At 43.5% G+C, this 24,915-nt stretch overlaps 1 protein-coding gene across 1 annotated transcript in view; it reads left to right on the top strand.

Annotated features, from left to right (window-relative positions):
- Window positions 1–24,915, top strand: part of babam2 (BRISC and BRCA1 A complex member 2) — a 287,239-nt gene that overhangs the window by 42,036 nt on the left and 220,288 nt on the right. The window contains exon 3 of the mRNA XM_028796332.2: window positions 7,123–7,199. Within this exon, the coding sequence (XP_028652165.1) occupies window positions 7,123–7,199 (77 nt within the window). The remainder of the gene's footprint in view (window positions 1–7,122; window positions 7,200–24,915) is intronic.

Here is a 24,915-nt window from a genome sequence, read left to right as displayed (position 1 = left end):
GATTCCAGTATAAACAAAGGGTTTTAATTGTGAAACTTTTACAAGTAAGTGTTTCCCACACCGTAACCACAGCTCTAATTCTCTCTCTCTTCTCTGTCGTCTCTCTTCCACTCCACCGGCAAGCTTTGTCTTCTTCCTCCCGACCAGGGTTGTCTTAACATTTGGACACAATAGATAGATAGATAGATAGATAGATACATACATACATACATACATACATACATACATACATACATACATACATACATACTTTATTAATCCCAATGGGAAATTCACATTCTCCAGCAGCATCATACTGATACAATAAATAATATTAAATTAAAGATTGATAATAATGCAGGTGAAAAACAGACAATAACTTTGTATAATGTTAAATGTTAACGTTTACCCCCCCGGGTGGAATTGAAGAGTCGCATAGTTTGGGGAAGGAACGATTTTCTCAGTCTGTCAGTGGAGCAGGACAGTGACAGCAGTCTGTTGCTGAAGCTGCTCTTCTGTCTCTTGCTGTCTGGCACCCTGAGTAGTGGCCGCAGGCTGTTTTTGAAGCCCTCCCGGAAGTGCTCCAGGTGGTAATTGGCCTAATTAGGCTGCACTTCCGGGTGTGGCTGCATTCCAGCCCAGAGAGGCTTGTCAAGCCGTGCAGCTCTTCTGGGTGGTGTCTACGGAGCCCAACAGGTCTGGGCCCTGAAGTCCCACGCCTGTGGCACCGATGTAACCCAAGAGGGCTGCCACCACGCATTCCGGGGGACGTAGTGTTCATCCCATGGCTGCTTTTCCAGTCCCAGTGTCAAAGGGGTGTCTCGGCCGGGCATGGGTCCCAGCCGTCCGCCACACCAAGAAACAGCAAACCTATGATTGCGATAAAAAGTCTACAAAACCAGACCCGCATTAAACATGTGTGTCGCATGTGCAGAGAGCAAATGACTCCTGTTAAAATTAAACATTACATAGATAGATAGGTACTTTATTAATCCCAAGGGGAAATTCACAAATCAGAAAAACCTTTCTGTAACATCAGATTATACATCACCATTTCACTGCATCACTGAACAGTACGTTGTGTGTGTGTGTTTGTTCAGAGTTACGACGATAGCGTAGAAGTCATTGTAAGCGTCCAAGAATTAGCAACTCTATTTATGAGAGGGTGTATCAGGGAAAATTTGGATGAGAGTGTCAGTAGGCTTTGCCCCCAGGAACCAAGTTACCCAAAGTATGCTATACCATTTCAGTAATTATTTACCGCTCTGATGCTGATCTTTCTGATCATAAAATAGGTCATTGACGAGAAGAATTCATAATTAATTGCAGGATTATGTTATTTTCCATAATTCTCCAAATTTTAGCAAAATTAAATTGAGGGTTCCTATAGATTGCTTCTATCTCATGCACAATTTGACTCAAAGACTGATCAGCACATCATCATCTCATAACAGGCTTAGGTTTTGAGTTTGAGATTAACAGGCTCAAGTTTCGAGTAAGTTTTGAGCCAGCTTTGACACACAGACAGACACACACCCATCATCGAGATAGCAATGTTTTCAGTATCTGGGAACCCTAAAATGTTGAGATCCATCAAAACCGTAGATTGAACTTTTTGACATATCTAAAGCTTTAACCTCAATAGACGATAGGTGATGTTTGGGAAGGGTGCAAAGCAAAAATGGGGCACACTGTCCAAATCCAGGTGTGTAAGGCTTGTAGAGACTCACCAAGAAGACTGCCAATGGGGTATCAGTAGAGTAGTGAATTTAGGGTCTGAATACTTCAAGGAAGGACAGCTTTCAGTTTCTGTGTAATACATTTACAAACCTTTCTGAAAACCTGTTTCCACTTTGTGGTTATGGGCTGTTGAGTGTAGATTGATGGCAGATTTAGCCATTTAAAATTTCATGCACAACACAGTAAAGTGTGTAGAAAGTGAAAGGCTCTGAATATTTTCGGAGTCCACTGTATGTTGCTGTTATTGTTTTTTTCCAGTGGACACACTAACAGTGAAACCGCAAATAAGAATTCCAAAGTGGATGAGACACAAAGAAAGTAAAACTGAAAATGAACAGTTGTGATATCAGTGAAAGTAAAAATGCTGTAGCTCGCTGGTGACACGGCTTTCACTTTAATCAAAGCCTGTCTGTATAAATAAAGAGATCTCAGTATTTCCAGACACAAAAGAAGAGTAACATCGAAACTGAATAAAAATCAAACAAAAACATAAAGCCTTTGGCTCGAGATCCCGGAGTTTGAATTTCATCTCTCTCTGTGCCAATGTGAAATCTGAGGACTTAGCAGGCCCTACGACTAATGGCAGCGGCCTTCTGTGCCCTTAATTAGGGCTCTGGGTAGAAGCAGCCACGTTAGATGCACACCTGAAGAGTCGCCAATATAAAGAGGAGCAGGAAAACCCTAAGTATTCTCCCAGCATCTGCATGGATTCTTCTGTGGTTTTAGTGCATTAGGAAATCTAATCTGAGACTCATTGAATTCATTGGTACAGGTCAGGTCAGGTTGGGGAGCATGCACTGGTACAGCACGTTGCCACACCCACCACACAACAAAACAGCTCGGGATCCTGGTTGGCAACTCCCCCAGGCAGACCCGCAGTCCAGTCCCACCCTCCGGAAATGACCATCTATCTGCTGCAGCCAGATGTTACGTGGTGTGACAGATGGCCGGGGCCCATGTCTGGCCGGGACGCCCCTTCACCACATCTGCCAGGGGGACAAGGGTGGGAAGCCCAGTATCTCCCCCTGGACGCTAGAGGGCAGCATCCCTGGGTTGCAGCGGTGCCTCGGACTCCCCCAGGGCTTCATGGGGGTTGGAGTTCTGTGCAGCTCTGTGGGGTTCCGCAGGTGCTGCAACAGGAGCAGCTGGCCCCTTTTGGGCACTGGTTTCACCTTACCCGGAAGTGCAGCCGGATGTCGCTAACCAACCACCTGGAGCACTTCCGGGTGCCTGATAAAAGTGAGCCAACAACCACCACTCAGCGGCCAGAGTCGGGAGGAGGAGGACTAAGCTTGTGGAGGAGTGGTGGTCGGAGAGAGAGGATAGTGGTGTTATGACTTACTGGTGCTTGGGACTGTGTTGTGGCTGGAGGGATTACGGGGAAGACGTACCCTCCAGCTGAAGAAAAATAAAAGCCTTTGTATTTTATAAGTGCCTATAGTGTCAAGTCTGTGCCGGGTCGGGTGCAATATAGCGCCTTTATATTACAGTGGGTGTCTCCTTGGTCAGGTCCTCAACAATGAGGGTCCTGCAAGCCTGATCACCCACATGGCCGTAGTGCCGTAACTGGCGCTCCCTCACAATACAGATCATGTGCCTCATTTGGAACTCGATGAGCAACACAAAGTCAAACCAGTGGTACCCAAGGATTCTCTGAAGAGACACACATGAAGGAGTCAGGTCACTGGATAGCATCCATGTCTCATAAACAGGAAGCACCAGGTCTCTAAAGACTTGGACCTTCATTCTTTTGCATAAATATCAGGAGCGCCACACACCCCTTTCCAGTGACCTCATGACCCCCCCATGATCTCCCAATCCGTCTACTGACTTCATAGGAAGGGTCACCAGAGTCACATGAATGTCACTGCTGAGGTAAATAAACCTCTTGACGAGGTTGACTCTCTCTCCGCAAACAGACACACTGCTGATTGCCGTGCCCAAGGAGTCATTAAAGGCCTGGCTCTTTGGTTTTTATCAGGACACTCACAAGTCCAGACACTCAGATTCCTCACTCAGTCTGTCGATCAGAGCCTCCATTGACTCCGCGAAGATCACAGCATCGTCAGCAAAGTCAAGATCCGTGAATCTTTCTTCACCAACAGATGCCCCACAGCTGCTGGACCCCACGACTCTGGCCAACACCCAGTCCATAAAATCATTGAACAGAGCAGGAGCAGAACACACCACTGACAGACCCCAGAATCAACTGGGAAGAACGCAGAGGGTCTGCCTCCAGTCTGCACCGCACTCACAGTACCAGTGTACAGGCCGGCCATGACATCCAGCAACTCTGAGGGAATCCTGTGAAGTCTCAGGATTAACAAATATTACAATATTCATATATATTAATATGTTACTATATCAACAGTATTAACAATAAAGCATTTTATTTAACTGAATGACACTAAAGAACACATTACAGGATAAAACTACAAAACGATCATTCAAAATAAATACATTATTTTTTTTAATATTATTTGAAGAAAACATTGTACACACATCAAGTTGAGCTTGATACATCAAGTGACTTTATACTTAAACTAGGAAACAAAAAGAATATTAGAAGTTCAAAAGAAAAAACAGGAACAAAAAGAGACAAAATAAATTAAAGGATAAGTTTTGTCATTTTTGAGGTTATTTGTAAGTCCCAAAAAATTCCAAAAATGTCCACTACAGAGGGAATTGATCAAAATCCAGCTAATAACAAGGGCAAGCATGGGATCTGGCAAAATAAAAGATTTATTCTTTCCAAAAATCTCTAGCCCACTTAGTGCAGAGCAGGGTCGTGGGGAGTGCAGATGTCTATCCCAGCCACCACAGGGCACAAGGCAGGGGGGCCAGTCCACACACACACGGGCCAATCCTCTTACCCTACATGTCTTTGGACTGTGGGAGGAAACCCACGTAGACATGGGGAGAACCCAGGATACAAATCCTGGTCTCCTCACTGTAAGGGATCGCAGTGCTACCACTGTGCCACCATGACGCCTCTTTCCAAAAATGCTCTGTGAGAATGTGAAGCTTAGGGAGGCACAAGAAGTCAATACGATCCAAGATGAGCAAAGTCTGAAAGAGGGGGCAGAATCAGAGCCAAACAAAAAGTTCAATAATCCAACAAAGCACAGACTCACCAACTCCCAGGTACACTTGAATGAACCGCAAGGAACTGTGGGATCACCTCAGCCTTTGAGGGCAGTCCCGGGTGGTGATGGACAGGTTGGTCCCACCTCTTAGGGAACCACCCACAAATTATATGAAATATTACAAAGGCATAAACACAGAGATGTATGGTAAACATAAGCAATATTAATATAAACAGAAAATGAAAACTGAACAACATCAGGCATAAAAAGGGAACATAAGCCCCATCCAGAAGAGCAATCCCGGTTGAAACACTAACAGGTGTAAAGTATATTATTATGCCACAGGAAATTGTGTTCTAAAGTGAAGCTTTTTTATTTTAAAAAATGCCTCTGCTTATTCTTGCATTTGGTCCAGTGGGGGTCCACTTTGAAGCAGTAAAGGTTTCAATTTAAGATACGTGCTTCCCTATGCTTGCGACAACAAACGTAAACTGGTCGTACTGTCGTACGTTTTCTCACAGATTCCTGGTGCTGTTTCCTTGAGGTAAGCATATGCTTTATGACCAAAAGTATGTGGTCAGCCCTCCAAATGATTGAGTAAGCTCAGGTGTTTCATGGCTAACAGGTGAATAAACTCAGGCCCACAGCCATGTGGCCTCCATTGACAAACACTGGCAGTAGAAGAGGTCTTACAGAAGAGCTCAGGGACTTTAAACATGGCACTGTCATAGGATGCCACCTTCCTGCAAGTTAGTTTGTGAAATTTCCCCAGTGTTAAGTCAACTAAAAGTGCTGTTATTGTGGAGTGGAAGCGTTGAGGAGCAACAACCATTAAAACTCACAGCACGGGGCCACCATGTGCAGAAGCTGGTAAAAATGGCTTCTTCTCTGTGGCATCACAAAGAACAGAGTGGCAAACTGCCTGTGGAAGCAACAGCAACACAAGAACTGTGTGTCGGGAGCTTCATGAAATGGGTTTTTTGTGGTGGAGTCTAAGATCACTCGGGCGTTGACTGGAGTGGTGTAAAGCTTGCCCATGTTGGACTCTGGAGCAGTGGAAACATGATGTCAGTAGTGAAAAATCACATGTCACTCTCTGGCAGTCTGATGGATGAATCTGGGTTTGGCCGATGCCAGGAGAACGCTGCCTTCAGGACTACATAGTAAATACTGTAAAGTTTGGTGTAGGAGGGATCACGGCAGGGTTTGGGCTTGGCCCTTTGGTTCCAGTGAAGGGTCCAGTTAATGCTACAGCAGACAAAGACATTTTAGACAACAGTGCACTTCCACCTTCGTGGCAGCAGCTTGGGGACAGTCCTTTTCTGTTAAAGCATGATTGATTTGTTCTGACTCTTGGATGTTTCTTCTAAAGGCTATGGTTCATCTCCTGTGAGTGTGGTAGAGCGAGTGATGACGTCTGTGACGGGGTGCAATTTGTAAATAAAGAAGTTTATCGGGGCGCTCAGGCTATGGATGGGCACCAATGCACGAGCAGCTCAGGGGTGTTGATGGGAAATTGGCTGGCGATGCATTCCGAGATCACAACATTGAATGGAGTTTAGAGAGGAGCCTGAGCAAGTAGGGAGTCTGAATGAAAAGAGATGGGAGGTGAAGATGAAGTGAAAGAGAAGGATCTGCAGAGTCGTGGTAGAGTCAGTGCTACTGTAGAGAGAAGACAGGTGGTTGGGAATGCCCCTAGAGGACCACCCGGCTGGCACTTGAGGGGCAGAGATTGCTCTTGCTGTGCACACCTGGAGCTTTGGACATTTCCCAGCTGAAGACCAAAGACCAATTGTGGGAGACAGGAGCAGGGCTTAACACGGCGCCCCGCTGAGAGCCTGGGATGGTGGCGGTGGACCAGAGCCTATTAAAAGTTGACATTGTCTGTTGGCAGATATGTCCTCTGGCCGCAGAGACCCCTAAGCAGAGGAGGTGTCGGTTTTTGAATGGAAGCATCGTGCATTGTTTTAAAGGACAGGATTCTGTCAGTGATTTTAACCCCATTTTTATAATTTGAATATTTGTTGTTTGTTTATTGGACATTTTACCCTCCTCAAGCACATCTGTTATTATTATGGATTATTTATTTATTTATTTGTAATGGAAGGAGCACTTCTACTGTTGGCACCTTTTGAGATTGATGGATTTGAAAATGAAAGCACTAAGTCTCACTTTGCACCATCTTTTGCTTGTCCTGTGTCCTCGTTGCCTAACTCATGTCCATCGACGGTCCCAGGTTCAAGAGTGCTTGACAGCTGCAGCCAACCCGGACTGTCACTGTATGTTGTTCACTTTCTCTCTGTGTCTCTCTTTTCAGGTGCTCTTCACTCACCTTGGGCCCTTGCTGTGACAGATTCAAGTTGCACATCCCCTACGCTGGAGAAATCCTAAAGTGTAAGTAAACATTTTTGAAAGTTGTCGTTCTGTAAAGGAATACACTGTCTAAAAATTGTATATTTTTAATATGTTACTTACCCCATACTGAATAAAATGTAATCTGATGGTTTCATGTACATGCATATGTGTTCATGTATAACAAAGTTTATGATAGAATAGACGTCTATGGAGACCAATGCTGGGCCACAGCAAACAATATGAAAAATGTCCATGTGACGTGACATAATCCACCTGTCAGTTCTCCACTTGTCTACTCACAACATGCAAAACGCATGCATTTTTTTTACTACAAATCACATGGGGTAACTGACCTATAAAAATATATATTTATATATACATATAGTATTTTTGGACAGAGAATTCTTTTATTCTGTGAGGCCTGAGTATATTTTGCTTATTTGTTTAATTGATTGTTGTGATTCTGGGGTTCTGCAAGTCAGGAACACATTTGTGGTCCATTTTGTGTGTCATTTTGAAAGCCGATGCTGCATTTTGTGCGTATTTCATTGTAATGTGGATATTTTGGATTATGGAAGTGACATTATTGCCAGTCATGTGTTCCCCATCTCCATGATTTGAAACATTGTTCACCATTTCCTATGTAAGATGGTGGCACAGTGCATTCTATATCCTAGCTTTTGGGCAAATCTTGAACACCCATTAAATCTTTGTTGATTATAAACATACCTGTTTTTAGGGAACCAGTCTAGTGTGGGTTTTGAACTAAACTCTGGTATTTCAACTTACAATTCTTTTTTCTACAATTATTGACCTCATCTTGTTTACTGACTACTTTTTTTTTTCTTGATCCTATCCACTATTTTTTCTCCTGTTTGTTGTGAGCACAGCCACACAAGAGGGCAAAAGGGGCCCAGATCTGAAAACAGGAACACAAGAACAATGGAACATAAGCAATTTGACAAACAAGAGGAGACCATTCAGTCCACTTCTAGCTTGTTTGTTTAGCAAATAACTAAGATGTCACAGCATCTCATTCAGATGCTTCTTGAAGGTTGTCAAGGTTAGCTTAAATGCCTTGGTAGTTTTTTCTGAATTTCCACATATCCTAAACCAGACCAGTACTCACCTGTTCTGGAACCCAGAATCAATAATCACCCCAGGCAGCCTGACCCCAAACTCAACAGGCAGGCCAACACAGGCCTAAATTTAAAGTTCAAAAATATACTTTACAGGGATACTCCATTAAAAAATATGTTACTTAATCCATGTATTTTGTAGTGATAGACGAGAATAATTTTCATGGACAACAAAGATAAAAAAGTTTATGATAGAAAGAACGTGTATGGTGAGGCATGCTGGACAACAGCAAATAATATTAAAAAATCCATGAAAAAGTCTCACTTTACTTGTGTTGCATAATCCATACAGTATGTCAATTATCTAGTTGTATGCTCACCACGTGAGATCTTAAAGGAAGCCAAAAGACCTCATCGAAATGAATAACGAAGGGTGAAAACCAGGGAAACAATCAAGGCTGAGTCACCAATGCCAAGGGACAAGATGAAAGCAAAAGCCAGAAACGAGTCGCAAGCAAATCACAAGGGCCTATTATGTACTGCTAAAAATTGTGTAGATAGAGTAGAATGACTGAAAAATTAATAACGCTTAAAGAGAAAGAAAACTTCTGACTTGGCAGTCACAGTCCCAGTGAGGCGCTATACAGGTGATTAGCCCTTGGTATAAAGTAGCTCCAGAAGTGTTTCTTGACATTGTTTATTCAAAGAGCTTCTGTAAAAAGCCTAATCACCCCCTGGGGACAAATAAAGATCGATCTGAGCCTTAACCATAAGAAATACTCAGAAGAGAAGAACGGAGCACTAAAGAAAAGATTAGCAGGATATGTTCAGGAAGACTTCAAGAAAGGACTGGCAAAAGCAGATTTGTTTAATAAATATACTCAGCATGGGAATTGTCCCATTAACCCACAAAACGTACATTGGGGACACTATTATATAGTGCCTTTCACTTATCTATCTATCTATCTATCTATCTATCTATCTATCTATCTATCTATCTATCTATCTATCTATCTAGTGCTTTTCTTTCTTTATGTATCTATCTATCTTTTTCTTACCACCGCACTTCCCTCCTCCAGTCGAGAGTTGCTCCATGTCCTTCCATCTCGCCTGGGTAAGGGAGTACGGTCCCTTTTATTAAGGACTGAAAGGAGTACTTCTGGTGCCAGGGCCACTGCCCGATGAAAGCACTTCCAGGTCATGTGAAAGTCAATTATAGCAGGGAACTTGTCTCTCTACAGCGCCCTCTTGCAGCACCTAGTGACCACAGCAGGGATGCTCTGCCAGACTACATCTCTGCTGGCTTTCGTCTGGGCACTGATATCTGGGGCTGCTGCCGTTTACCGTGCTAGGGGAGTAAAGCCCCCAGTGACATCGTATCTTTTCAGTGGGGCGTCCATCCATCCCTTCTGGTCTTTCCTTCCAGGTCTGATCCCCTTTTCCTCCCCCACTGGGATGTCTATTTTCCTGTTAGGAACCTCCTGTCTGGATAGGGAATCATCCCCTCTTCTTGCCGGGATGCCTTTCCAGCCCATGTGATGTATGTCTGTCTCTGTCTGTCTATCTCTCTCTCTCTCTCTCTCTCTCTCTCTCTCTCTCTCTCTCTCTCTCTCTCTATCTATCTATCTATCTATCTATCTATCTATCTATCTATCTATCTATCTATCTATCTATCTATCTAAAACCCACCAAGGGATGAAGTGCTGCATGATGATGGCCAATTTATAATTTAACATCTTGTTAAGTCAGAATTGTGACCCAACTCAAGAAGGCAGATATCATGTAAATAAAATAAAACCCTGATAAAAAGCTTTCAAATTATGAAACCAGTTGTGAAACTGACTTTGACAATGAAAAGTCCATGTATAAATACCCCAAAACGGCCAAAAACAAACGTAAAACAAATGCATATAGTACCATTTTTTTTTCCAAAGGAGGGCCAGTAGGCCTTGCTCTATTTCTGCCTGTAATCTCACTCTTCTAGTTCATTTAAGCTCTAATGCCCTCCTTTGCCCCAAACTGCGGCTCAAGTCACATGTGGCCTAATCCATCAAGGCTTTATTAACTGTCCGCTGTGACCAAACCAGTCAGAGGTCAAAATCTGAAAGTCGTCTGCGGCAGAGCAGAGATCTTTTTTTGTGTGCAGAGAGATGGACTGACCACTTCAAGAGCTTTTTGAACTGAACATTAAAAGTGGGTCACTGATGTCAGACTATGGGACTGAAGTAAACTCAGACTTTTGTTTTCCACGAGTTATCACAATGCTATAATTGGAGTTAGTGATAGCCTGAGGGCCTCTTCTTGTTGAAACTTGTCTTCTGTTCATAGCAGTCGTATTTTGCAGCAGCCTTATGCTTTTAGGCTGTGACTGTTATCTGTATGCAGAATTTAATAAAGTGAGGATGGCACCGTGGTGGTCTCATCACACTAGGACCTAATTAATTCCCGGCGGGAGTGCCTTTCATATGGGTTTCCTCCCACTGTCCAGAGACATCTTGAGCGACTGATGAACAGGCCTTTTGTCAATGAGAGGGTCCTGTGATGAGCCGCCATCCTACTCAGGATTGGATCTCTTGGACAAAGGGAGGATAACCTCTGCCTCTGCCTTCTTACTACTTTGTAACTGATAAAGCAGGCTTAGAAAATGAACAGGTAGACTAAATATGGCTAACATGTGCATTTTGGGTGGATAGAGACTCAGATATTTAAACAAATGGTAAAGTGATAAAGTACTTTATCATTAAGTTCCAGGCGGTTAAATTGCTCGCATCAAACCAATTATCAGGATTGTCCTCCTGCTGTCTTTGTGCAGTCGGTGAAAAGGTCAAAGAACGTGAGAGCTCTGTCTTTACAGTGGCTGCAGGTCCGTTTTAGGACAAGCTAATCAAGAGCATTAGTTATAAGCTGAATATTCTGCAAAAGGCTATAAAGAGCTTAACTTGTATGTGGGTCAGGCTATTTAAAACTACAATACAACTAAAGTGGCTTCATTTATACTGTATATAGTAAATATAATGATTTGCTAAAGGAGATCTCTGATATTAATTAAAGTGTACTAAATGACAAGTGAGGGGCTACCCCTAATAACCTGTTACACCATGCTTGATTCTGCATTTTTCAATAAAAAATAAATAAATTAAACCCAAGAATCAACGAATACTTAAAGACAAAAGAATCAGTCATAAGACAATTAACATTTTTTTCAGTTTTGTCACGCGAGCTTCAGGATTATCAGAAATTCACCAGTCCGGCTCATCATCAGTCAGTATTATAACAAATCCCAAGCAAAGCAAACTGACTTTTTAAAAATGAGACAGAATGCGTGTTTTGTCGTGGTGGAGTCCTAAGTTGACCCTGTGTTCATATTTAGACGCTTTATTGCATAGATCTTAGCAGAATGCCCTGAATCCCATGCTCTTATACCACACTGTCAGGGTTGACTTCCATCGTAGTTCAATATGCCCACCTTTCCTTAAATCTGTATCCAGTGCACCACAACAGGCAGTTACACATTTATTCATGGATTAGCCACGGCACTTGTCGAAGATTGGTTATAGAGTCATTTAAAAATATTTGCTATCTCTTGCCCTACATGTACTTTCAGCAAATTTCCTCTGTATTCACTTGTCCTTGAGTGTCTCCCGTTCTCGAGCACCTCTCAGAGTCTGTCATTACTTTCAAGGCGCCTCCTCTGTCCGGTTTTATACTTTTGGTCTTTGAAGGTGACTCTCGTAGCGTGTGCCTTCACTCCACCTTGTGCACCTCACACTTGCTCTTCCTCTGTCGTCACACTGCCAATCAGTTTGCTGGGCAAACAGACCTTAGTGTTTTATTATATAGCATATTATAAGTAAAATGCACAAAATATAAGCAGAATAAAGCAAATTACTAGTAATACAGCCTTGATAATGGTCTAACAGGTGGCTCTCTGTCTTAGTATGTTCATTGGTCTCTGGTCTGAGATGAACCGGCATGCCCCTTGGATGAAATGATAGAAACAGACGGCATCACCCTTGATATGAATGGAGCAGCTGAGAGACGTTTTGCCTCTACAGGCCTCAGTTTTACCCATTTTGAATGGTCCTTGACACACCTCTTGTGCCACTGGTTGTGTAGTTCCGAATGACTCGGCTCAGGCAGATTTAGCTGTCATTCCATGTCCAGTTGCCAGCCTGTTCATGTCCTTTAATGTCCACCACCTGTATTCTCACAGGCCAGCTGTCCAGAACTTGCTTTTTTTTAAGATATCATCTGAACTACGTACAACAACTGGTTCCTAAAGTATTTTTCTTTTGTCTAAGTACATATTTGTATCATAATAATAACGTCTTGAAAATGTGAAAACAAAGAAATGCCATTTTTGTAAGCTCAACTCGTACACAAAAAATCGAAACTAAAGTTCTATATTACATCTTGCTTGAAAATTTGTTTTTTGAATTGTTTGTTGGCCTCCTGGCACTCGGTGCTTCTACCCAATGTGCAGTGTGCACTTCAGTTCTGACGATATGTGTGTTGTCTGTGTGATCTGCCCGTCCTGTTTCACTTCAAACCCACTTTGTTCTAAACCTGAGATGTTATCATTTCAACTTACGCAGTTCACAGCTAGTCGGTGGTTGAGAGACACTCATTTTATTTAGCATTTAAAACTGTTTGATGGGATTTTGTGAGGTGATGACTATGTCAGAGGGTATCACAGTGATGTAATACCAGTCAAGGCAGACCTGGCATCAACATCCCATAGTTTGATTAATTTTTGTGACTTGAGAGGTGTGTGAACTGTCACATTTTGCTAGTCATGATGAGTTAAGTAAGTTCATGTTTACATTAGAGAAAATTCTTGGTTGGCCCCCACTGCAATTATCATGTTGCAAAAAACCACTGGTGAGACACTGGGATCTACTGAAGGTGTCAGCTCCAACGACTGAGGCATGGTGACATTTTAGCAACTGCAATCCTAAAATGGGACATGGCTTCTTTTTTAAATATTTGTAGAAAGTCCCTTTTGTGCGCATACCTTTACGACTATAACTCAAAGAGCAATTAGTTATGTACACCTTTTGGGATTGGGAATCAAATAAAGTTTTGTGAATGTGATTCTATTTAAAATCTGTATGTACGTCTTCTTTATGGGTATGTTTCTGTTGTAATTCAGTAAAAAATGTGTTTTTATTCCTCTTTTTGTTGTAAAAATACATTCTTTATATTAAATCATTGTTTATCAGTACTGTAAATTAAGTGTTTAGGTTTGCTACTTCACTATGTGGGGTCCCTTCCCATCCCCACTATGGGTCAACAACCAGTACCTCCCATTAAACAAAATCTTCTAAGGAGGAAATACTGGGATCTGTGGGATTTCTAACACACTCTTTTAAGCTGTCGATCCTTTTCAGATTATTTTATAGTAATGAAGCAAACAAGAACACTCCGCATGTCAGAGTCATGGTGGGGTGCCAGTGTACATCAACTCGACCATTTAGACAGAGACTCGTTTGTCCACACTGTGGCTTCATTGCTAACAAAAGAGTGAGATCATCACCGCAAGAACAGCCGGGGTCATTTCAGAAGGCCTCACTCTGACTGCTCTCTTATCTTTAGCCAAGTCCAAAGTTTTCCTTCTTTATTGTAATTCTTGTGTGTGTTTGAGGGTTGCTTTTGCTGTTTATTACTGTATAATATTTCTATATTTCCTGCACTTCCGTAAAAGCTAAATTTCCCCCCTTGAGATAAATAAAGTTCTGTCTATCTATCTAACCAACCCACCATCCAGAGCAGATGGGTCGGTCACATGTTGCTGCTGTTGCTTCGCTTAGGCTCACAATTCACCGTTGTATTTAATTAGAACATGGGTTTGTGAAGTATGTCATGGTGGGCCTCTGCAGGTTGATTAACACTGGAATTACCAAAGCCTACGAAAAAACTTGTAGATCCGTTCCACCATAAATCGCTTCGCACCTCTCTGTCAGCGTCTTTTGTCTTGTAAATGTGTCGATAAGCAGCAAGCAGCCTACTATTACATCCCCCCACTGCCGCACAGTTTTCTCAGCTCAAGTCTGTTTACCTGAGTGTCAGTTGGTTAGAGTTGTATAGAGTGAGAAGTCAAGCAAAATGACATCTTTTAAAAAATACTATATCGTTATTTGGAACACATGCATTTCATGTGTGTTCTGTGTCTATAACAATCTGTGTAAACACATCGTTAAAACAGAAACTTTTTCATATTTTAGTAATAATTGACAAAATGTAGACATGAAATGTATAATGTGTGAAGCCTAAAGTCCAAATATCAAATAAACACTTTCACAAAAGGTACAAATATAACAGAACAAGTGCGCTTCTATTCAAGAATATAACTGCAGAAAAAGAATCCGCGTTAGGTTGCAACATTGACACGCTTTGGATACGACCGCTTCGGTGGCACAACGGAATCAACTGTTGACCGGTAATCAAAACTTCACGGGTTTGACCCCGGACAAGTCCGTTTTGAGAAGTGAGCAGCTCTTATTCTTACTATTCTAGAATAAAACATACATTTGATTTCAGTGTGAAACAAACTCTCACTCTGATGATCAGGTGACAAATCTTCAAGGGTTTAAAGTCATGATGACTGTCCATGAATTTCAAACAGGGGAACCATTCACCCTCTGCTCTGTTCTGACAGTCCTCAAGGAGTGGGCCAAAGGGCGAGAAAAAAATGTTCAAGAAACCCTGATCTAGAGTCATGTGAATATTATTTTCTCTTTTAACATACTGTATGTGGACATATCAAAATTTGATCTTCATTTAAACATTAGATAAAGAGGATAAAATATAACTCACGGACATCATGCCACATTTATACTTTGTATTGCAGAGCCATCTTCAGAATTGTTGAGGCCACACGCTCTGTGAGCACAAGAACAAGAAGAACTGTTTGTGTTAGACAATCCATGACTTACAAAGGTTCTTATTACCGTGAAATATGAGACTCCTGTGTGACCACAGCTGATCCAGCAGTTCTCTGACTTCTATGCTTCTATATATATATATATATATATATATATATATATATATATATATATATATATATATATATATATATATATATATAGTAACAGATAGAGGGCGCTATCACTCACTTGAACCCTTGTTCCAGACACCAGATAAAAGTCCAATTATTTATTTTATAATAATAATGTGCACCAAGCACCTTCCACTCCACTATACTCATAAATAACACACAAATCACTAATCAATAACAATCCTCCACTCCCAGACGTGTTGCTACCCTTCCTCCCAGCTCAACTCGCCGTCTGGGATTTCCCATAGTCCTTTTATAGTCCCTGACCTGGAAGTGTTTCCAACCCCCCCAGTCCATGTGACTTTCCATCACTTCCAGGTCAGATAAAAAGTTCACTTCTTCATCCCAGAAGCATGTCATTCCTCCTGTCGCTGTGACTAAGACGTACTTCCGGGGCATAAGGCACATAATAATCCTTGGGCCTCCCTGCAGCATCCTTTAGCGGCCCCCATGGTATCCAGCAGGATTGTGGATAAAAACTCCATTGTCCAGGATTCCCTGCTGGCCTTCGGGGCACCTCCATGCTGCAGGGAGAGCTCCACCTGGCGGCTTGGGGGTATTGGCCGGGATGAACAGCCGGCCATATTCCACAATATATATATATATATATATATATATATATATATATATATATATTGTGGACCCTAGGTGGCATTTTTGCCCCTTAAATCCAACAGACAGACACGCAGGACACAGGGTAAAAGAACTGAGAAGTATTTTTAATTCTTTTTCTTCTCCAAAACAGTGCCCTAAGCACCACAGCCACAATAAACAGACAAGTAAACACCACAAAGCATTTTTTGTATTCTTTCTCTCTCTCTCTTTCTCCTCCACACCTCCCAGTAGGCTTCGTCCACCTCCACCCGACTCTGACTCACATGCTGGGTTCCCAACAGTCCTTTGAATAGTGCCCGACCCGGAAGTGCTTCTATCCTTCCATCCATGTGACTTGGCAGTACTTCTGGGCTATGGGTGAGACATGACTCCCTGGATTCTCTTGCGGTGTTCCCTGGTGGCACCCACGGTACCCATCAGGGCTGTGGTATTAAACTATATGTCCCATAGTGTCCTGCGGGGATGCGGGGCACCACTGCAGTCCAGGGAAGCTGCCATCTAGTGTCTTGGGGGAGGCAGTGTCCTAGAAAAGCTGCCTCCCCCCATGCTTCCATCTCAGAGGCGTCCCAGCCGTCTGTTACAATATATAAAATGTGTGTGTGTGTATGCACTGACTCATTTATTCATTCAATATTCCAATTGAAAAATTTCTTATATAATCATCAAATGAACTTGCATAATATGCAGTCAGTCCTTAAAATCTGTGTGTTTACCTTTTGTGACTTCAAGCTCTCTTTATGGAAGCCTCATGAAAGCAGAGGATTGACTATAACAGCTTTGTTGTCAGTGAAGATTACTCTTCAGGTTTAAGTCCACATGTTCTGTATTATTATTATTATTATTATAATTATTATTATCAGCATCAAGTTAACAATTAGACACTTGTGCTCATTCTTTTAAAATTAAACCTAAAACAAAATAAAGTATGTAGAAAGTGAAGGGGTCACAATACTTTCTGAACCCACTGTAGACAATAAGTTTCATCTTCCGTTTAAAATGTTTCTGCCTTTACCACTGATGGTGACACAAGGTGAGCTGATGTTAGTCCAAAGGGTTCCATCTGAGTCTCATAAAATTGTGGCCTATTGGTCTAGAGCAGGCATTCTTAACCATGGGAGTCCATGGATGGGTTTCAGGGGTCTGTTAGGGTCAGATAAAAATTAACATTTATATTCAATATACAGCCCGGTACTGTTGATTTAGAGTAGATGTTGTAGTAGTAATGGTAGTAGAAAACTTAGTAGTAGTAGATGTGTTTTCATTTGCACAAGAGAATCCATCCATCCATCCATCCTCTTCCGCTTATCCGAGGTCGGGTCGCGGGGGCAGCAGCTTGAGCAGAGATGCCCAGACTTCCCTCTCCCCAGCCACTTCTTCTAGCTCTTCCGGGAGAATCCCAAGGCGTTCCCAGGCCAGCCGGGAGACATAGTCCTCCAGCATGTCCTGGGTCTTCCCCTGGCCTCCTCCCGGTTAGACGTGCCTGGAACACCTCACCAGGGAGGTGTCCAGGAGGCCTCAGGATGCCCGAGCCACCTGATCTGACTCCTCTCGATGCGGAGGAGCAGCGGCTCTACTCTGAGCCCCTCCCGGATGACTGAGCTTCTCACCCTACCTTTAAGGGAGAGCCCAGACACCCTGCGGAGGAAACTCATTTCAGCCGCTTGTATTCGTGATCTCGTTCTTTTGGTCACTACCCATAGCTCATGACCATAGGTGAGGGTAGAAGCGTAGATCGACTGGTAAATTGAGAGGTTCGCCTTGCGGCTCAGCTCCTTTTTCACCACGACAGACCGATGCAGAGCCCGCATCACTGTGGATGCCGCACCGATCCGCCTGTCGATCTCACGCTCCATTCTTCCCTCACTCGTGAACAAGACCCCGAGATACTTGAACTCCTGTCGATCTCATGCTCCATTCTTCCCCCACTCGTGAACAAGACCCCCAGATACTTGAACTCCTCCACTTGAGGCAGGATCTCACTCCCAACCCTGAGAGGGCACTCCACCCTTTTCCGGCTGAGGACCATGGTCTTGGATTTGGAGGTGCTGATTCCCATCCCCGCCGCTTCACACTCAGCTGTGAACCGATCCAGAGAGAGCTGAAGATCACGGCCTGATGAAGCAAACAGGACAACATCATCTGCAAAAAGCAGTGACCCAATCCTGAGCCCACCATACCGGACCCCCTCAACGCCCTGGCTGCGCCTAGAAATTCTGTCCATAAAATTTATGAACAAAATCGGCGACAAAGGGCAGCCCTGGCAGCGTCCAACTCTCACTGGAATGGGTTCGACTTACTGCCGGCAATGCGGACCAAGCTCTGGCACCAATCATACAGGGACCGAACAGCCCTTATCAAGGGGTCCGGTACCCCATACTCCCGGAGCACCCCCCACAGGATTCCCCGAGGGACATGGTTGAACGCCTTTACCAAGTCCACAAAACACATGTAGACTGGTTGGACAAACTCCCATGCACCCTCCAGGACTCTGCTAAGGGTGTAGAGCTGGTCCACTGTTCCGCGACCAGGACCAAAACCACACTGTTCCTCCTGAATCAAGAGAATTGTATTTCATAATTATAATGTGTGGCCTTTACTTTTTGCATAAAAAGGAGTACTTTTTAGATTGTTTACTTTAAAGTTTAATAATACTTTGTGTATGTCATATATGTATGAGACAATCAAATCTCAATAAATAAAGTACATTATATTTATTGCTTTGCATGGAAAGTTGTGTTTAAGTGCATATTTCTGGGGAAGGGGGTCCATAGCTTTCATCAGATTCTTAAAGGGGTCGTGACTCAAAAAAGGTTAAGAATCACTGATGTAAATAAATGTAAATTATGACAGAATAAGGGTAATTTCTGTCATATTAAATATTGTAATTACATTGCACATTAGTTTCTTCAGAACTACATTTATGAGTGGTCTTCAGATTCTGTGAGACAGTTCGCTTTGAAGCTCAAAGTATGGAGGTGAGAAGATCAAAAATCACGTGAATTAAACACAGTCGAAGTGAGGAGTATTCTATCGATCAAAGTGATTCTGCAGCTACAGAGGACAAAGAATTGTGGGAAATCGAGGTACAAAGCCCCGCCCATTGACCCACGCTGTTTGCATGTTTAGAACTAGAAAATGAAAATGCAAATTGGAAGTACATTTCAGGCAGAAATTGCAAATGGGGTTTTTGCAGCATTCTTGCATGCAGACTTTGAAAATGAAATCACAAATGGAATTATTTCATTTTATTTTTTGTAGAATTTGTGTGTGCAGACTGTGAAAATTCAATTGCAAAAGAGAGATTGCATTTTCATTTCAATTTTTGCAGAAAATATCTCCCATATGCTCCAGAGCTTACACTATAAGTCAAACAGTTCAGACCTGATTAAAGTGCACATTGTGGACTTTCATTTAATGGGATTTGCTTACATTTCGGTCACACCGTGTAGAAAGGGCAACCCTTTATCTACGAGGAGAATTCTGGGTAAAGGTCTTGTGGACAGACAAGACAAAGATGAACCTGCATCAGAGTGATGGCAAGAGCAATGTATGGAGACAAGAAGGAACCTCCCAAGATCCAAAGCAGAGCACCTTACCTACATTACCTACATTCTCCCAGTATGTGGACTGTAACACCTGGGGAAATAAGACTATTGATTTACTGTATGCAAACGTTAAAGATGCATACAGCGCTGCCTGCGCTTGGGAAAGCAGATCATAACCTGGTTCTGCTTCAGCCTCACTACAAACCAAAAGTGAGGGTCCTACCTGCAATCACACGATCATTCAGGAAGTGGACCCCGGAGGCTGAGAATACTCTGAGAGAATGTTTTGGAACTACAGACTGGGATATCCTGCAGGGATCTCATAGTGAGAACATTGAGGAAGTTGTTGACTGCACTACTGACTACATCAACGTCTGTATGGACATTGTACTTCCAGTAAGAACTGTACGCTGCTATGCTAACAACAAGCCATGGATTACAAGTGACATCAAGGGCCTTTTGAACCAGAAGAAAAGGGCTTTTAAAGGCGGTGATCAGCATGAGCTCAAGCGCGTGCAGAAGGAACTCCGAGTCCAGCTCAGGGCGGCGAAGGAGCAGTACAGGAGAAAGCTGGAGCAGAAGTTGCAGAATAACAGCATGAAGGAAGTGTGGGATGGGATGAAGATCATCACTGGCTGCAGCTCGAAGCGGGGTACCACCATCGAGAGAGACGTGAAGAGAGCAAACCAAATGAACAACTTCTTTAACAGGTTTGACCACCCTAACCCACTCTGACTCTCACCTCGGAGTATTGCACCCTCCACACATCCTTCTGCTGATACCAACATAGGAGAGACATCCCCACCCATAATTACAACAGCGCAGGTGAGCAGAGAGCTGAGGAGACTTCGTGCCAGCAAAGCTGCGGGTCCAGATGGAGTATCGTCACAACTGCTGAAGGTCTGTGTATCGGAGCTGGGGGGTCCTCTACAACGCATCTTCAACCTGAGCCTGGAACAGGGGAGAGTCCCGAGGCTTTGGAAAACATCTTGCATCACCCCAGTCCCAAAGGTATCACGTCCTAGTGAGCTGAATGACTTTCGGCCTGTTGCTCTGACATCACATGTGATGAAGACCATGGAGAGGCTGCTGCTTCACCACCTTAGGCCACAGGTTCAACACGCCCTTGACCCTCTGCAGTTCGCATATCAGGAGAAGGTGGGAGCAGAGGATGCCATCATCTATATGCTACACCGATCCCTCTCTCACTTGGACAGAGGCAGTGGTGCTGTAAGAATTATGTTTCTAGACTTCTCTAGCGCCTTCAGCACAGTCCAACCTCTGCTCCTTAGGGACAAGCTGACAGAGATGGGATTAGATTCATACCTGGTGGCATGGATCGTGGACTATCTTAAAGACAGACCTCAGTATGTGCGTCTTGGGAACTGCAGGTCTGACATTGTGGTCAGCAACACAGGAGCGCCGCAGGGGACTGTACTTTTTCCGGTCCTGTTCAGCCTATATACATCAGACTTCCAATACAACTCGGAGTCCTGCCACACGCAAAAGTTCGCTGATGACACTGCTATGGTGGGCTGCATCAGGAGTGGGCTGGAGGAGGAGTACAGGGACCTAATCAATGACTTTGTTAAATGGTGCGACTCAAACCACCTACAACTGAACACCAGCAAAACCAAGGAGCTGGTGGTGGATTTTAGGAGGCCCAGACCCCTCATAGACCCAGTGATCATCAAAGGTGACTGTGTGCAGATGGTGCAGACCTATAAATATCTGGGAGTGCAGCTGGATGATAAATTAGACTGGACTGCCAATACTGATGCTCTGTGCAAGAAAGGACAGAGCCGACTATACTTCCTTAGAAGGCTGGCGTCCTTCAACATCTGCAATAAGATGCTGCAGATGTTCTGTCAGACAGTTGTGGCGAGTGCCCTCTTCTACGCAGTGGTGTGCTGGGGAGGCAGTATTAAGAGGAAAGACGCCTCACGCCTGGACAAACTGGTGAGGAAGGCAGGCTCTATTGTTGGCATGGCTTGTTATCACTCTTTAATTTAATATTATTTATTGTATCAGTATGCTGCTGCTGGAGAATGTGAATTTCCCTCCCTCCCCAACGCCACACCCCAAACCCGTTGGTGTAAAGGCCTCCAAACTCAATGGACGACACTTCATCCTACCACAAGGTAATGATCTAAACACACTGCTGACGCCACACAGGAGTTTATCAAAGCTAAAAGTGGAAAATTCTGGAATGGCCAAGTCAGTCACCCAGTTTAAATCCAATGGAGCAGGCCTTTCGTATGCTGAAGAGAAAGCTTAAGGGGACAAGCAGGAGCCAAAGATGGCTGCATTAGAGGCTTGGCAGAGCATCACCAGAGAAGACCCTCAGCAGCTGCTCAAGTCTGTGAATCGCAGACTCCAAGCAGTCATTGCATGTGAGGGACATGCAACAAAGTCCTAAATATGAGAAAAACGCTATATAAATGTAAAGAATTCATTATTATTATTATTATTATATGACAACGGCTTTCACAGACCTGCCATTTCTGTGTCCCAAACATTATGGTGCCCTGAAATGGGGACGGGGGGGGGGGGGGGGGCATGTAGAAAAAGTGTCCGCCATGTGCACTTTAATCAGGATGTCTGAATGGTTTGATCTGTAATTTAAAACTGTGGATCAGAGGGGGAAATCAAGAAGAAATGCGTCTTTCTCCCAAACTTTATGAAGGGCACTGTAAGTAGGGCAGTTAAAAAATATAAAACACACAAAGTCTTTTCTTTGGTCGATTCCCAAATTTCCTACTTTTGCTGAACATTTTGTAAAGTAACATGCAATGAGTATTAAAGTGCTAGCATATGATTTGTGTGACATGTCCTCCATCAGCTCATCAGTCTGCTGAAGTTGTCGTGGCAGCGCACTGTGGCACTGGCAGCGGTCTCATCTGCTTGGCAGATGGCGTGTCTTTGTTTGAAAGTCTGGCTTGTTTCTCTAATGAATTTGCTTTGATCCTTTGTTGTGATGAGCAAATGTGCATTTTATTGCATGTTGGGGGGGGGGGGGGGGGGGGGGTGGTATGTCGGTGACAGGAAAACATAAAAAATTACAATAAAAAGCCTCAGCAGCTCAATCGCTGTTTAGTTACTCCATCACAGCAGCTAGAGCAGTGTTTGTCTTGGCAGAACCTCACTGTTTACATCTGCTTTGCTACGCTCAATAAATAACAGCAGAAACAATAGTCGGCTTTACAAACTTTCGTCTTTGTTGGATCTTTTGAAGGCGAGTAATTAGTGTCAGAGACTTGTGTCTGCTTGACTTTCACTGCATGATTGCTTCTCAAAACCCTCGAGAGGCGCAGACATGTGACAATATGACTACGACTGCAGGACGTAGCCGGCACCTGATCTTTCACCATATGTACAATTACGAGACACCGTGTTTGTTTAATGTGCAGTCTGAAGTGCTGGAGAGACTGCTTTCAGGTAAATCCTCGTCCTAGGCCGGCATGTTTTATATGATCGCCGTCTTCTATTAAGAGCCATTGGGTACAACCCCACCCGATGTCACGCAAAAAAAGCAACGCACTTCCCTCAGACGCTTACCTTATTATTAGAAATGTGACAATCATTAACGGAATACTCCACACACAGATGATTTGTTGTTATTTTACTTACTCCATATAATTTGTAGTGATGGCCAAGAAAAATTTTAATGGCATGTTTTCATGCAGAACACAGATGACAAAGCTTCAGATAGAATGGAAGTCTGTGGTGACCAACACTGGACAACAGCAAACAGTATCAACAACAGCCATGGAAAATCTCACGTTACCCCTGCCTGGGGTTGTGTGGCATACAGATACTGGAAAAGTACCAAAAAAAAAAAAAAACAAATTTTAAACAGTATGGTACAGCATTTCGGGATTTTTGGTCCCCGTATTAAATGTCAGCTTTCTTCTCAATCTACCTCACTGACCCCACAGTGCTCGCTATTGCAGTTGTGGAAAAACATCCGTTTTGTAGACTTGATGAACTAAAACTACACACTTCTATGTGGTCAGAACTAAACACACTCTGGATTACATGGGGGAGTTTATTGCTTCAATGTGATCGGGTTTGCACAAATTAGATAGATAGATAGATAGATGGATAGATAGATAGATACTTTATTAATCCCAAGGGAAAATTCACATACTCCAGCAGCAGCATACTAATATAAACAATATTAAATTAAAGAGTGATAACAATGCAGGTATAACCGACAATAACTTTGTATAATGTTAACGTTTACCCCCCCGGGTGGAATTGAAGAGTCGCATAGTTTGGCGGAGGAACGATCTCCTCAGTCTGTCAGTGGAGCAGGACGGTGACAGCAGTCTGTCGCTGAAGCTGCTCCTCTGTCTGGAGATGATCCTGTTCAGTGGATGCACTGGATTCTCCATGATTGACAGGAGTCTGCTCAGCGCCCGTCGCTCTGCCACGGATGTCAAACTGTCCAGCTCCGTGCCTACAATAGAGCCTGCCTTCCTCACCAGTGTGTCCAGGCGTGAGGCATCCCTCTACTTTATGCTGCCTCCCCAGCACACCACCGCGTAGAAGAGGGCGCTTGCCACAATCGTCTGATAGAACATCTGCAGCATCTTATTGCAGATGTTGAAGGACGCCAGCCTTCTAAGGAAGTATAGTCGGCTCTGTCCTCTCTTGCACAGAGCACCAGTATTGGCAGTCCAGTCCAATTTATCATCCAGCTGCACTCCTAGGTATTTATAGGTCTGTACCCTCTGCACACAGTCACCTCTGATGATCACATATATGGTTCGACGCAATTGGAACTTCATGGCTGTGATGAGGGAAGCAGTGCATAGTGTACCGTGATGGCGTGACGCACTAGGGAGGTTGGAGTAAGACTGGAGATATTTAAGTTATCAGTTATTTGCTTTGGAACTGTTTTGGTACCATTACTGATGTCCAAAAGCTGGTATCAATGCCAAAGTGAAAATTTTAGTACCAGTCAACCATCACTAGTCGGGCATCTTTTGGATCTGTGGGGTGCTGGATTAGTGACTTTGCTTGATCACTGGTGGTTAGATTTGCACATACAAAGGGGGGGGCCAAAAATGTCCGGAATAGATCAGTGGAGCAGGAGTAGGGCATAGTTATCAGCTCTGCCATTATTTATTGCACGCCCTATAGTCTTGCTAATCAGTCTGCCAAGTGGCATTATGCTGAGTTGATCAAGACGTGTATTTCTGACATTTATTCTATGACCATTTGCGTGAGTTCTGCAATTTTTTTGACAAGCCGAAAAAAGCACGGCAGGTCATATCGAACATCTAGAGAACAGTGATTGCTTTGTAGTGGCGCTACTGGGTAAAGAAACTTCAACTCCCAGCAGTCCCTACAGTGGGTCTTGAGGGTGCAGGGGCTTCTGGGGACAAGGAGGCCACTTCTACAGAGAAAAGAAAAACTCTTTAGTTGTTTCGTGTCTGTTTGCCTTTCCGTTT

Source organism: Erpetoichthys calabaricus, chromosome 3 (assembly GCF_900747795.2).
Source record: "Erpetoichthys calabaricus chromosome 3, fErpCal1.3, whole genome shotgun sequence".
NCBI classification, from domain to species: Eukaryota; Metazoa; Chordata; class Cladistia; order Polypteriformes; family Polypteridae; genus Erpetoichthys; species Erpetoichthys calabaricus.
Note: the sequence above shows the minus strand (reverse complement) of the source record. Positions and strands in the feature narration are given on the sequence as shown.